Below are 15,610 nucleotides of genomic sequence, written 5' to 3' on the forward strand. Positions count from 1 at the left end.
GCCTGTACCTAGACCATATCAGGATGGTGAGACACTGGGTCCACTTGCTTAAGTCACACACCCTCTGGTACAGTGCAGTGAAAACCCCATCAGGTAAGAGAGGTAACGATTTCTAAAAAAAAAGATTTTTAGCAGACCAAGGAAAGACAAAAAACAAACAAACCAAGAATAAATGATTACGACTCTAGAGGGGAACAGTCAAGGTAAAGTCAAGGAACAGTCAAACTTCCAAGTCTTTGGTGCTAGGTGACTGGTGATGACAAAATGCAGAGGTAGAAGCATTTTGAGCCCATAAGGAGAGCCGGGTTTTTTAAATGTTGAATTTAAGGCGCCTGCAGGACAGTCGAAGCAGATAATCTCTTGGAAATAAAGAGTCAGGAGCATAGCAGAAAGATATGTTTGCAATATAATATAATTTTTAAATAGGAAACTGATCCATGTTAGGGTGCACCAGGGTGCAGTGGGAAAGTCACTACAATTCTTAAGCGGGGAAGTTCTTGAGCAAAAGATCAATAACCTGTGTTACCTATTTCAGAAATCTCCGTGCAACGTCAAGCCCTCCCTAGAAGCCTCGCTGCGCTCCAGTCGCCTCTGGGGTCTCTCTGCTCGGCGTGGGGTCGGGCCCGCGGGTCAGAGCCCCTCGGCCCGCGGACTACAATTCCCGGCGTGCCCCGCGAGGGGCGGGCCGCGAGGGGCGGGACCAGACGCAGCAGCCCCAGCGAGCGAGCAGGCGGGCGGGGAGATCGGGCGGCGCCGAGCTGAGGTGGCGAGGCAAGAGCTCCCGGATGTGGAGAAGCTGGGGAGGAGGCGTGGGAGGAAGATGGACTCGGTGGAGAAGGGGGCCGCCACCTCCGTCTCCAACCCGCGGGGGCGGCCGTCCCGGGGGCGGCCGCCGAAGCTGCAGCGCAACTCCCGCGGCGGCCAGGGCCGAGGCGTGGAGAAGCCCCCGCATCTGGCAGCCCTGATTCTGGCCCGGGGCGGCAGCAAGGGCATCCCCCTGAAGAACATTAAGCACCTGGCGGGGGTCCCGCTTATTGGCTGGGTGCTGCGTGCGGCGCTGGACTCGGGGGTCTTCCAGAGGTGCGCATGTGCGAGAGTGGGCGGTGCGGCCTGCGCGGGGGTCGGGCGGGCACCCGGGCCGCCGTCGGGGCTGGGGCTCCCAGGCAGCGGCTCTCGGAAGGGGCGTGCAACGTCCGTGGTGTTGGGGCCCCGGCCGAGAGCCCGGGGAGGACGGGCTCAGCTTCTTCCTTGTTCCGTAGCCTGCTGATAGTCATGCTTGCTGTTCGCGCCCTTGAGAATGCCACCCGTTAAAAGAGATTTTCTCTTCTCATCCGGCTCCGCCGCCCGGGTCGACCCATACATAGGGAAAAGTAAGCAGGCCACCGCTGTGAAATGTCTGCGAAAATTGGTGAACTCTTGTAGACAGAGGCCGTTGGGTTTTTCCTCTTGCTCAGCCCCTGATAACCACTTGGTGCCGATCGATTAGGGAGGCATCAGGTTCATGAATGGAGCGGGGGTGTCAGTGCTTTCTAGTTTCAAGCTCAGCTTGGAGATCTTTTCCTGACCTTTGAAAAATACTCTTAAGTTCCCTGCCTGTGAGTCAGCACTATCCAGAGGGCTCCCTACAGCTGTGCAAAGGTGAGAGACTGGGAAAGCGTACGGCTGGCTGTTTCATAGTATGTTTGTAAATGATTTTATCATACATTTGGAACCTGGTCTGCCCTTAAGACATCTTTAAATGTGCATCATTTGCAGACGTTGCCATATGCCATATTAGTCAGGAGTTAGAAGCTGATGTCACCCATAAAGGAAGGGAGATAGAAATCTGTGCCAGGAGTGAGTCTACGCATAGTAACTTCAACCCAGTTATGCTTGAATTTGTCACTGTGGAAAGTAAATTCTTTAACCTTTTGATGTTTGGGTGTTGGTTTTTAAAGAGGTAGTTGTTTTTGAAGCTTGTTAATTACATTAACACATGGATAAGTGGTTTTCATTTAAATAATTGTTTTTATAAAAGGTAACCCACAAGGTAGGAATTTACTAATTTTCTTAGTGTTTTGATCCAAAGGAAACCCTGGGTGGAGCAAAGTAAAGGGGCTGACACCCGGAAGATAATATTAATGTAGCAGGAAGTGTGCGGAGGAGAGATAGGGAAAGACGTGGGGATTTGGTTCAATTGAGTAAACATTTCTGAGCCCTCATTTCTGCCATACACATGCAAGGGAATACCCCGGTGAAGGTGACATGGTTCTGGTCCTTGTGAAGTTTGCAGACTTCTTGGACCTTTTTTTAGCCTCCTTACAAAGGGTACCCACTGAAAAAAAGGACTGGGGGAAGCTGCATCCAGGCAGCAGTAATAGCCCATTTTTGTGAAATGAAGTAGAGCTCGAAATCACTGTAGGCTAAGAATAAAACTCATTTGCGACTCTGGTGGTTGCTTGTCAGGAAACTCCTTTCAAACCGGCACAACAAAAGAGGTAAGGCTTGTTTGAGGTATAAGGAGATTCAAAGGCAAAACGCGACTCATCCATTCTGCACGTACTGACTACCTACTGTGGATGTGGTACTGTTCTCTGTACTTCACCAGGGGTTATAGCGACAGCAGTTGGTGTCCTTCTGTAGTAGCAGTCTCTTGGAGCTTGCATTATAACAGGGAGAGACAGACAATATACAAGGTTCTATCTGGCGGTGATAAATAAGAAAAGCAGGGTGAGGGGACGATGCCCTCTGTCGCCAGAATACTGTTGATTGGGTCTTTTGGATAGGCTTTCCCTTTATGGTGTCAGAGAGGTTATGCTTAGAACTGCAGAACTCTCAGCCACATAACGACTCTGTGCAAACGTCTGCCTGCACCCAACCATACTCCAATATGGTTTCTAGCAGCTTAAGGCGGTGCTCCTAGGATGTTCCCAGCCCCCCTTAAAATGGCTGCCCGGGAAAGCTCTTTGCTGCCAGAATTTACTGTTTCAACAATAACCCTGTGATACGCAGATAGCCTCCAAACTGCCTCCCTCTTGGAACAGTTACTTCAGAAAGCTTACAACTATAAATGCCTTCTCTGCCCTTTGGGATGTAAATCTACCCCCTGAAAACAGTTTCCTCAAGGACTTGAGAGCCTTCTCTTTGAAATGCAGACATTCTGGAATATCACTCCCACTGTCCTTCCCAGAGTTTGTGGGTGGATAAAGGCCTACATTCCATGGGTGCCTAGCCTCAACTAACACCTTGCCTACTGTCATAAAGTTACAAGTTTGTTTCTCCTCGGGATAAACACCAGTTAGCAAGCCCAGATGGCCTAGTCACGTGGTCTAGCCCCTTGACCATCCCTGGGTGTCTTCCCCTTAGCACACCCTAGCCTTTAAAAAGTCTTCAGCCTTCGTTTTGAGTTTAGTTCATGCCGAATTTTTGTGCTTTTGCAATTATTAATGAATAAAATGCATGTTTGCTGTTGTAACTAGTGTCCAACTTTGTTTCCCTCCTCACGTTACTCCTCATACTGTTCCATGGTTAAGTATAGTCAAAAAGAGCTGCCCTTGTTACAGCTAGCTAAAGTCTTGTTGGGTCTCAGTGGGTCCCCTGCCTGCTCATCCTTGAGCCAGTCCCGATGCCTAGAGAGCACGGCGCTTGTATTGGGACAATTTAGCTGCATCTCCACTCCTGGAGCCATCCTGAAGCACGTGACAGTTTCATCAGGAGAAAAATTGGAATACAATACCAAAGGCCGAATAGACGCTAGGAGTGAAATCCTACAAATAGCCATTATGGCAGACATTGGGGATTTTTCTAAGAAATGAATGGAAAACATATGCCTATATTAAACAATTATTTTCCTGTGTCCATGAATGCATTTGTACAAAATTCCATGGAAGAATAAATGACTCTTGAGTGTTAACTTATTCTGTACCATTTTTATTTAATACACCTTGACTAGATATAAGATCCTTGATGATAGGAATAGTATTTTATATGTCAGGCCACTTATGGTATCTCTCAGTGTACCAAAAATAGTAATTGGAAGAAATAAAATGAGTATTTCCCTTAGCCAGCAAAATGAGCATACTCTTTCTCTGTCTTCCCTAATTTACAATATTAAGTAATGTCATTTTATTTTATTCAGTTCACATAGCTGCCTGCTATCTGGCATCCTTTCTAGGGATCGGAAGGTTTAACTAAAAAGGTAATAGAAAGGACTAATGCTATTTCCTCCATGAAGTGTTTGTGGATCCCCTCAATGGAAGGTAATTGTACCTTTGCTTTCCCCTGCATAGAGCAACATTGGTCTTACCTTCATTTAGTGCAAGCGCTATGCAGGGAGATAAGACCATACACCATGGAGTCACACTGTATGGGTTTGAATTCCAGCTTCACCATGTATTACTTGTGCCACTTTGGGTAAGTCACTTTGTATCTCTGTGCCTCATTTTCCTTATCTGCAAAATGGACTTGCGTGTCTACCTCGTAGGCTTGTTGAGGGGATTGAGATAATGTATATACAACCTTTAGAATAGTGCCCGTCATTGGTGTGTGATTTTTCCTTGATACTTCCCCTTGTAGTAAATGTTTTTACAGTCTTCATCTCTTGTATCATTTGCAGTTTCCTTACTTGTGAAATGGGAAAGTTGTAATCATCTTCCAAATTCTTTCTAGTGCTAACATTCTTTGACCTTGAAGAGTTAGTGGAAATATGTCCCTGTGTATCAGGGATCCACTAGTTTTTTCTGCAAAGGGCCAGATGATAAATATTTTAGGCCTGGCTGGCCAAATGGTCTGTGTGCTCAATTCTACTATGACATGTTGTGAAAGTGGCCATAGCAATACATTAATGAATGAGCATAGCTGTATTCCAATAAAATTCTACAGAAATAGGCAGATCATTAGCCATATTTGGCCTGGGATGACCCCTGCTCTGCTAGGTGAAAAGCTTGTGAGCAGGTACCATCTTTCTACTACTGGTCTGCTTTATATATTAGAACCTCAATTAGAATGTGTTGATTGGAATTTTATCAACTTACTCTGAAGTGGCAGCGGGAGTTTGGAACAGTATTGCTGCCTCCCACCCTCTACTTTCTTCAACAAATATTTACCTTCAGAAAGAATTGAAGAAAATTGTTGCGGCCTGGTTTGTGTTTTTCAGGGCTGGAAGATACCTTGGGAATTATTTTGTTCAGAACTGTGATTTGACTTAATTGAGGCAGACCTTTCTGGCCTGTTCAGAATCAATAATATTGTAAAGGGTGCCAACATTACATACTAACTTGAATAGCTAGCAGTCAAGAAAAGTGCTGAGAAAAAATTTTTTTCATTCAGTAAAAAGTTGTTGGAGCTCAGTTTGTAAGAGCTTGAACGTGGTTCGGTGCTGTGTGAGTAGATCTCAGAGTGAATTGGTTTTTAAAATGTTGCCTAACGTGTGAAAAATAAGCATAAGGTCATAATATTCATTTCTAGGGGTGGATTTATGATCAATGAAAAGCCTGTGCTCTTCATCCTTTAAGTGGCAGTTGATGATTTGAAATAATCATAGTCACCATGAAATTCCTATTCTTCAAGAATGTTAGGTGCGGTATGAGTTCCTTCGAGGCTAAAGCCATTGGCATTAGGCTTTGACATTCACAGTATACTTGATTTTAAATTTTATTAGGCCTGTTTATTCACTTGCTCATCATTCTCTTTTGCCCTCCTTCATCTGATTCCCCTAAACCAAAGGAAAATTATCTACTTCCTTTATCTCATTAATAAATGATGATCATTGTACATTAAGTGTACATATGGGATGCTATTTTCATAGTCCTTGTGCTTTTGCCACACATAATGCATACAAATTACACGTTTGGACCTCTGAAGGTCTGAAAGCGGAACTTCAATTTTCCTTCCAATAGTCAGTGTGAAGATTAAATGAGATTGTGTACATGTTCCTTTATTAAATGTTTATTATGTGTTGTGGTTTATAGTTAATCCTCATAACGTATGTGGTAATTACTATTATTTTCACCTGTGTTTCTGAAAATTGAGCCTCGGGGAGACTATAGGTTTTGCCAAAAGTCATATAGCTAGCATGTGGTAGAGTCAGGATTTGAACCCCTTCCTTCAGACCCCATGCTATTAACCATTTACAGTTTCATCCATTCAGCAAATATATATTGAGCCCCTGTTATGCAGCAGGCACTCTGAAAATACTTTGTAAAAAGCAAAGAATGATAGAGAAGTTAGTTACTGCTTCTCTACCTTTCTTTCCCTAATGGTTTAAAGGGAATTAGAGTACTATGTGGTCCCCTGTCTTTACTGGTAGCCTAAGAGTTTCTCAAGAAAATGGACTGCACAGCTCCGCTGTCTAAGGCCTGAAACGGAGTAGGCACTCAGCAAACATTTCATGAATAAAGAAGTGAATGAGTGATAAAAGGGAGGTGAAAAGGAGCAAATACCTCTTCCAAAAACCTATTTTTATTTACCTTTTAAGCATTTCAAAAAGATCCCTGAATCCTGAGGTGTTGAATTTTCATTACAGAGAAGACCAGAGTAATAAAGTAAATGGCTTCAGTAATTTATTTCAGTGACGTAAATTAGATGTCAAAGACCATTCTTTTGCTTTTACTGTTTACTTTTTATTATGTAACTGTCTTACCACTCTCCCTGAACAATTTTTAAAGTTCATTAAGTTTTTATTGGTAATTTACTTCGTTATATACCTTTGTCTGTGACATTTCTCCAGTAAAAAATCTGTCCCAAGATTATTTCAAAAATCAAGGAGAGGAAAACAAGGGCTCCTATGTGCTTCCCTGTACATAGTGGTAACAGTAAAGAAGACACTTCTGAGCCAGTGGTTCATCTTGTTTACTTGGCTGCCTTAGAAAAAATTTTAGGGGTTGTTGACTTTAACTCTAGATGTAAGTCCTCTTTCTGCAAATGTTGAAGGGAATAAATGCAATTGAATTAATAAGTGAAGTCCAGAAATACTAGAAATTTTTCTTTAGTTTCTGTCTTTACATTCTTGACAATAGAGCCCAGACATTTGAGACATGCAATTCCTCTTTCCCTTGGTAGATGTTGAATGCAGTGGATAAAAGAAAAATATACACATATACCACAGACTGTAAGTCATTAAATTGTCTTTGCATAATATGAGTTAAAATGTGGCTAGAGTAGTATTCACATCTTTTGTTTCTAGCAGTTGGGATTTGTAAAGGTCCAGAAAATCTAACTTCAGTAGAGACTAGCATGCCTCCCGAAAGTAGCATTTTATTGAGTCTTAAGTGGTGAGCTACATAAGCTGTGGTTAAAGGAGCAGTTAAACTAAACTCTCCTGAACCAATCAAGTCATGTTCTGCATGTCTATAATTGTTACCAATAACTGTACTTCAGTTGATTCTGTATTCAAATGTTTATAGTATACCCATTGTTAGTTGGCAAAAAAAAAAAGGGATGTTGAATGGTCTGATTTCTTTTGAGCTCAGATGAGAGCATTTAGTCTCTAATAAACTTGAAATTCTTCCAGCTCCATGATTTAATCAAGCCAAGACCATTTCTTTTTTAACAGGTGTATTAAAATACTTTATACAATATTTTGGATTTGGATATGGAATAAGAAATAGGATCTTCTTAATTTCCTTTAGATTTGGACCTCTAATGCTACTGTTTTGCTTAATACACCAGTCGCCTGAAAAATACCAAGTATTTTTTTCCAACTTTATAACACCATATCTAAGGCTACATAAATAATATTTATATACATAATAAAAGTTTAAATGCACATGTGAACATAAATATATCTGGGACATTTCTTATGCAGTCGTTTCACAATATAGTTTACATAAAAAATACTTCATAGTTCTTTAAATTTATATTACCTCGAATATGCAGCTTGCTTTAGTGGTATCTCTTCTAACGTTATAGGAGTTATATTTTTGAGTTGCAGAACTCCTTTTTATCTCTAATGATTTCTTGTAGTGATTTGGCTTTTTATTTATTTATTTCTTAAATACCTATACAGTGTGTGGGTCTCAACAGACCACGATGAGATTGAGACCGTGGCCAAACAGTTCGGTGCGCAGGTTCACCGACGAAGTTCTGAAGTTTCAAAGGACAGCTCTACCTCACTAGATGCCATCATAGAATTTCTTAATTATCACAATGGTATGAATTTAATAGTTTGAATATTCAAAGTTTTATGCTTATCATTTCACAAGACTTGTCTTGACATTTGAATTTAAGATCTTAGTCTTGCTTGTTTGTGAAGGACTTTGATGTCCTTTCATTTGTTTTGTCTTTTTAAGAGGTTGACATTGTAGGAAATATTCAAGCTACGTCTCCGTGTTTACATCCTACTGACCTTCAGAAAGTTGCAGAAATGATTCGAGAAGAAGGATATGACTCTGTCTTCTCTGTTGTGAGACGCCATCAGTTTCGATGGAGTGAAATTCAGAAAGGAGGTAATCTGTTAAGTCAGTCTTTAGTCATTTTACAGAGAATCAGTTTTTTCATATAAAAATATTCTTTAGGAGTAAGGGGGGTAGAAAGGAAGCAATAAAAAGAATATGTGATTCTTAACTGTAGTAGGTAACAATATTTAAAATCAGTTCTAAGCCTTGTGATTACTGAGGCAAGACAGAGGGACTGAAATTCTCTGCTTTTACTTTTTACAGAGGTACATTCTAACCCTCTGTCTTTTGAGACAGATATGTCATTTTTCTAGATCAAACACAATTATGTTTGTTCTAGACTTGTTTGATAAGCTCCGCAGAAATCATGTACAATTGTGGGAATAGAAATTTTCCACCAAAATGGAAGACCTCAAGAATGAATTGTAGAATTTAGTGAAAAGACAACGGAATCCTGTATACCAATACTGAGGCCTTCATTTATATAATGTTATAATCATTGATGTTGATATTGCTAAGCCTTCATTATTAAGGATAGTAATAAGTATACAAATATTCCTTATTATTATGCTTAGTATATTTTTTAACTACTGGTAAGAATATATATGTAGAAAGAGTTGCATCAATATCAAAGTTTCAGTAATTTAGTGGGAAAAATCTTCAGTTTTTGGTAATAATTCCAGAAAAGTAATTTTACAACCACATTAGATAAATAACACAGATGTTGTATTTCCATAGAAGCAAATAATGAGTAGACTAAAGTGCTCATATATTGAATATGGTATCTTATGACAAGTTGAGTTCTCTTGAAGCTACTTTAAGGTTGCCTTAATGTTCTCCCAAAGCCTTATATTTGTATAAGTATCTTAAAACCTCAATTATTCAGAATTCCTCTATAAAATATTTTTCTATTAAATAATAATTATTATTAAGTCCTTATTAAGTATGGTTAGAAGGCAAAGGTTAATCATCAAACTTATTTAGGGACTTTGTTCTTTAAATAATTCTTCTAATTAGACACAGAAATATTCTATATTCTTAGTTCATTTTTGCTTTTTTAAAAAATACCAAATAAACATTTTCAGTATTCAAAGCAATGTGGACTTACATAGCTTTTTGCTTTTAGTTCGTGAAGTGACTGAGCCTCTGAATTTGAATCCTGCTAAACGGCCTCGTAGACAAGACTGGGATGGAGAACTGTATGAAAATGGCTCATTTTATTTTGCTAAAAGACATTTGATAGAGATGGGTTATTTACAGGTTTGTGACTTCACTTTGCCAAAACCTTTTAAACCCTTTTGTAGGTATGCTTTGAGTTCTAGGCAAGAAGTAAGGCGCAGCTCGTAGAGGAAAGCATCAAGCCCTAGAGGAAAGGCATAGCTGGCAAGATTTATCATCTGAGGCTTTCATCCCACAGGCTTGCCCCAAAGTGATCTTTGGGATCCGTATACAAGGAGTGGAACTCTGTACAACTCTCACACTGAAATAAGAAATGAATCAAGTGTTGAATGTTTTACATGTGTCCTTAAATTTGTATTACTCCAGTCAAAACTGTTTTTAATCTATGGTTTGTTACTTTCGCTTTGTGATTGAATAAAAATCAGTTGCTTTAAAAAGAGAAAAAGAGTTCTAACCTGGGCATCAGGAAAACTGAATTAGGGTTCTATCTCTAACTGTGTAACTTCAATATATCATTTTATCTATTTGAGTCTCATTGCTCTCATTTTAAAATAGAGGGGTTGGCTTTCTCTCTCATCTTTAGAACCTACACGGTCACATCAAATACTGTTTGTTCATTTTAGTTGTGGCAGGTACTTACTCAGCCCTCACTATGGACTATAGGAAACAGTTCCCGTACCATAGGTCGTCTGACTGCATAGGAACAGAGTAATGTAGACATTCTTAGCCCAGTTTTAAAGAGCCAGAAATAGCAGCTCTGAAATTGTCTCAGGGAGTGAACAGGTAAAATGGTACTATCAGGATTTGAATTGAGGTCCTTATGTTACTCAAAACTAGCATTTTAAAAAACCTCACAAAACTGTACTCTGTTTTAAAAATTCTAATGCAACTTATGCTCTGAGGGAAAAATATTTTTTTCTAATCTTCTGGTCAGTGTGTGAGCAAACTGTAGACTGGCTGTTCAGTTAAGTTTGCATATCCAGGAAAATGAGGTTTGACACATATAGATACTACCCTCCACAAGCTGTTTTTGGGTAATGATGGGAGAGACTGCCAGAAAAAAGGGAGATCCAGTTACCTAGTAGTCAGAATACTGGAGGATGGGTATTTCCGCTTTTTTCAATCTTAAAACAAATCTACCTAAAGAAAAAGGGGAAACTTGCATGGAATAGATAGAACTTGAAAATGTTCAAGGTTTTGGTTTGAATATATATTAGAAACAAAGCTTCTAAAAATATCATTTGTATGTCACTTCTGGGTTACTCCTTTTTCTCTCCTGTAGAAATGAATTCATTGTTCTGTTTTACAATAAACTTCTTAGTATGTGTGAGTGAATGTTAAGAATAGTACTGATTGCATTTGTACCGTCCTTAGGGTGGAAAAATGGCATACTACGAAATGCGAGCTGAGCACAGTGTGGATATAGATGTGGATATTGATTGGCCTATTGCAGAACAAAGAGTATTAAGGTAAAAACAAGACTTGTGAATTGCAAAGCCTCTGCACTGGACCCAAACAGACTTTTAGTAAATAAGTCTATTGGACTTCTACACTAGTTTCTGATACTCTAAACATTTTAGGATTTTGTGATTCATTTGTTCATGTGAGGAAGATGTATACATAAAATACACCTACAGATGGCTTATTCAGTAACTTGAGAAACAGTCTGGTTAGACCACACTACCCGCAGTTCTTGCACCATAAGGTGAAGTGTATATGCAGAGTGAATGTCAAGGGGCATGTCTGAGTAATTAAATGGGAACGGGTTGTTAAGTTTGCTGGTGTGAGCCAGTGGAGAGGGAGTGATGAGGATGCGCTTGTATTCAGAGTCTCTCTTGGTTCCTTTTAGATACGGCTATTTCGGCAAAGAGAAGCTTAAGGAGATAAAACTTCTGGTTTGCAATATTGATGGATGTCTCACCAATGGCCACATTTATGTATCAGGAGACCAAAAAGAAATAATATCTTATGATGTAAAAGATGCTATTGGGATAAGCTTATTAAAGAAAAGTGGTATTGAGGTATGTGCCCCCTGAAAAAAGCTATGTTTTTGTAAGGTGATGATTGAGGGTTAAGCTGCATATGAGGGAAATAGGAGATTACTACCTTACTATTATCTATTAAAATATTTGAAATTTAGCCTTCACATGTCTAGAACAGTCATACTTTTTTCTGTTAGATGAATAAAATTAGCAAATTGCCAGTTGAGAAATAGTATTTCATGCTTATTTAGTAAGCATAAACATGATTTTTAAATAGGAACTATCTAGTATTTCACATAGGATTTTGCAACAAAAGGTTGTGTAGAACATAGGTGTCAGCATTTAGAAGAAAGCAAATATCTTGTGGATTTTTTAAATGTAGCTTATGATTGTAAGTTTAAATTCAAAATAACAATATTTAATGTATTTTCAGAAATGAAAACTAAGATAACTTCTTATAATTCACCAGAAATCTTAAGTATGTGTTTTCAAGCAGCACAAGAGACAGCTAGAGATATTCCTCTGATAAACTGACCTATAGGAGAATCTTAGATTAATATCAGGCAATATGTGTTGTATTTTTATCTGTAGATAAAATCCTTTCCACTGTAGAAAACAGTGCTCTTCACCTTTATTGAACTATTAGAGATAAAATGTTTTAAATTTCATCACTTTAAAATAACGGTTAGTTGATTTTACTTACTTGGTCCTTCAGAAGGTCAAAGGATCATTCATTCGTGTCCGGTGTTATATACAAGGTGTTACTTTACGGTGAAAGGTTTGTTTCCTTTATTTTCTAATTTTCCCTTCTCTGTTTTAAAATTTAAGGTGAGGTTAATCTCAGAAAGGGCCTGTTCAAAGCAAACACTCTCTTCCTTAAAACTGGATTGCAAAATGGAAGTCAATGTACCAGATAAACTGGCAGTTGTAGATGAATGGAGGAAAGAAATGGGCCTGTGCTGGAAAGAAGTTGCATATCTTGGTGGGTATTATTTTTATTCAGCCATAAAAAAAAAATGGATCAGGTTTTGTTTTTTTAAAGAAATAGAGAGGTAAGAAAGAATATTCCCAAGATTGCCATAATTGTAGAAAAATAGGAACTCTCTTATGCTGCCAAGGAAAATCTATTGAGACAGCTTTGTAGAGGTTTAATTTGATGATATGTATCAAGTGTAGCCTAGTAGAATGGTTAATAACACATACTTTGGAGTCAGATACCACCACTAACTAGCCTGTTTTGGTAAGGTAAGCCTTAGTTTCCTCATTGGTAAACCGGAAATGTCAAGAGTACCTATGCCACAGATCTGTTGTAGGGATTATGAGAAAATCTGGGTAAAGCATTAGGAGATTTCCTAATACATAGGAACGGCACTCTGATTAATTTTTACTATTATTAAAATGTACATACTTTTGAGCCCTGAAGTCCAATTCCAGGAAAGAAATTGGACAAATGTGCCAATAGAATGTCCATAAAATGGAATACTGTGCATCAATTAAAAACAATGCTGTAATCTGTAGTTACTGACATGGTAGGATGTCACAAATTTTCCACTTAGCATTAAACAAATGTATTTATTAGGTGTCCTCTATATGCTGGCTTGGACCTGGGAGCTGTGACTTTTAACTGCTTACAGAGCTTATAGTCACAGGTTATTAAAGTACATAATAGCTATAAACCACTTATGAAATATTTCCAAAGGTAATGCCTTGAAAGAAGCACAACAGTGATTTGGGAGCATATGATCTAAGGACTTCAGGAATAACCTTTGAACCACATGTGACGATTCAATGCAGAAAATACTACAGAACTCTTAATAGTAATATATAATATACTTTTTCTAAGAAGAAAAAAATTTTAATGGGACATATAACAAATTCTAGCTATACTTATTATCTGTGTGACCTTATGCAAGATTCTCTAAGCCTCAGTTTTCCTATTTATAATATAAATGCAAGTCAAACCTTTTAAGGCCTTTGGAAAGAAAACTGAAGATAATATACAATGTTTTAACATAATACCTATATATAGTAATAAGAATGTATATCATTTGTGTAGGTAAAACTCTAGAATAAAAACACTAAGATGTAGTGATTATCCCTAAATAGTGAATCATAAATCAAAATAGATCTTGATTTTTTTTTTGCCTTCCTTTATTAAAACTTTCTACCAAGAATATATATATTACTTATATAACATTAAAAAGACTATAAAAAGCAGAGGCTATAAAGTCAAGAAGATAGAGAATAGAATTCAGATTTTTAAAAATATATTCTTTAAAAATATCAGCACTTAAATAAGTAAATTTTAGTAAGTAAAGCTTAGTTTGAGGAGTGGATTATACAAAGAAATACTTTAGTTTTCCTTGTCTTTCAGTGAAAACAGTGCAAATTTCGATACATGTAATAAAAAATTACAGTGGATAAATGTGGAACAAATTTTAAACGACCTTTTTTTTTAACCAGCATTTTATTAGTATTTGGTCTATAGTATAGTATAGTAACAATTATACTTAGAATGGTGAACCTAAGGTACTTGTAGCTTCTGAAATTTATCCAAAATAAACAAAACAAAAAACAAAAAATGGGGAGCGAAGCAAGGTGGGGAAGGAAAGGACGTAGCCAAGTCAGTGTGGTGGCAGTTTTCTAACAAGTAATATCAAAAAAATGTAATATGGGGACCTTGTTTGGCTTTTGATTCAAATCAACTATAAAAAACAATATTGAGACAAGTAGGGATAATTGAAAATGATATTAAGAAATTACTGACTTTGTTAATTTGATAATACTCTGTCACTCTTTTAAAAAAATATTTACCTACTAGTGATAGGTAGTGAAAAGTTTTGGGGTAAAATATGATGTCTGGGAATTCTTTTCTCACCCTGCCCTCTAAAAAACTAAGGGGTGAGGAATAGAGAAAAATGCTGATAAATGATCCAAAATATTGATAATTATTCCACATGAACTTGGGATTCGTGCATATGTTTGGAAATTTCCTAGGTAAAAAGTTTAAATAATTCATAATTTTATAGAATTTCTAATGATTATTATATGCACGGCAATCAGAAAGCATACTTCATTCTCCTCCTTAACTGGTAAGAGTTTATTCTGAATTGTTTAGGAAGAACCTTAGACCTCGGTTACACTTGTAAATACTTTCACACATTTTTGTTGCATCTATGCTGTAGTGTTCTTACAGGCAGTGCCTGAAGTCTTACTGAAGTTGCAAGAATTACTACTCACTGGTTGGTGTTAGCATTATTTAGAAAGAATACTCTTTGTCGCATGCGTATTCAGCCAGTGTTTCTTTTACTCACTAGGAAATGAAGTGTCCGATGAGGAGTGCTTGAGGAAGGTGGGCCTGAGTGGCGTGCCTGCCGGTGCCTGCTCCACCGCCCAGAAGGCTGTTGGGTATATTTGCAAATGTAACGGTGGCCGTGGTGCCCTCCGAGAGTTTGCAGAGCACATTTTCCTACTAATGGAAAAGGTTATTAATTCATGCCAAAAATAGGAATTACTATAACGTTGGGAAAGAAAATATTCAACCACCTTCAGCTACTTTTATTTTTGATTCAGTACAATTCCATGTTGTAGTGTTCTAGAGAGTGTAATTTGATTTGTGATGTATCTTAATATCTTTTAAAGCAAAGTCTTCTCAAATCGTCACTCCAGAATCTTCTCTAAAATAACTGTGCTCGACTTCTCTCTTTATGCAAGGTAATTACTTAGAAATCAATTATAGTCTTTCCAGAATTTTAGTAAATGCAAGTGAGAACGCCACCAAAATTGACTTTGTATTGTACCCTGTAAACCTGTGTACTTGTGTGCTTTTAATGATACTGAGATATTATTTATTTGGGGGGTAGTGTGTCTGGCTAGACATGCCCTTCTGTTAATAAAATTACATTTCACAAACTTGATGAAAACTGCTTTGTTGCTGTAGAAGAGATTTACCAAACATTCCCTGATTTCCTTTAAACACTGACTGTGCAGTCAATGCAAGGAGCAAGCCCTAAAAGTATCAGCTGTGAAGTACCTGACTGTACCTGATATACAGATACATATAGTGCATGTATACAA

The 15,610-nt window shown here is 38.1% G+C and overlaps 1 protein-coding gene across 1 annotated transcript; it reads left to right on the forward strand.

Moving 5' to 3' along the window:
* The first annotated feature begins 719 nt into the window (after nt 1-719).
* CMAS (cytidine monophosphate N-acetylneuraminic acid synthetase) lies at nt 720-15,456 on the forward strand. The gene is made up of 8 exons (XM_036889449.2): nt 720-1,080; nt 7,985-8,127; nt 8,268-8,423; nt 9,499-9,632; nt 10,926-11,020; nt 11,401-11,572; nt 12,362-12,515; nt 14,851-15,456. The coding sequence occupies exons 1-8, from the start codon at nt 821-823 to the stop codon at nt 15,039-15,041; spliced, it is 1,305 nt and encodes a 434-aa protein (XP_036745344.1). The 5' UTR covers nt 720-820; the 3' UTR covers nt 15,042-15,456.
* Nucleotides 15,457-15,610: the final 154 nt, after the last annotated feature.

Source organism: Manis pentadactyla, chromosome 14, assembly GCF_030020395.1.
Source record: "Manis pentadactyla isolate mManPen7 chromosome 14, mManPen7.hap1, whole genome shotgun sequence".
NCBI lineage: Eukaryota > Metazoa > Chordata > Mammalia > Pholidota > Manidae > Manis > Manis pentadactyla.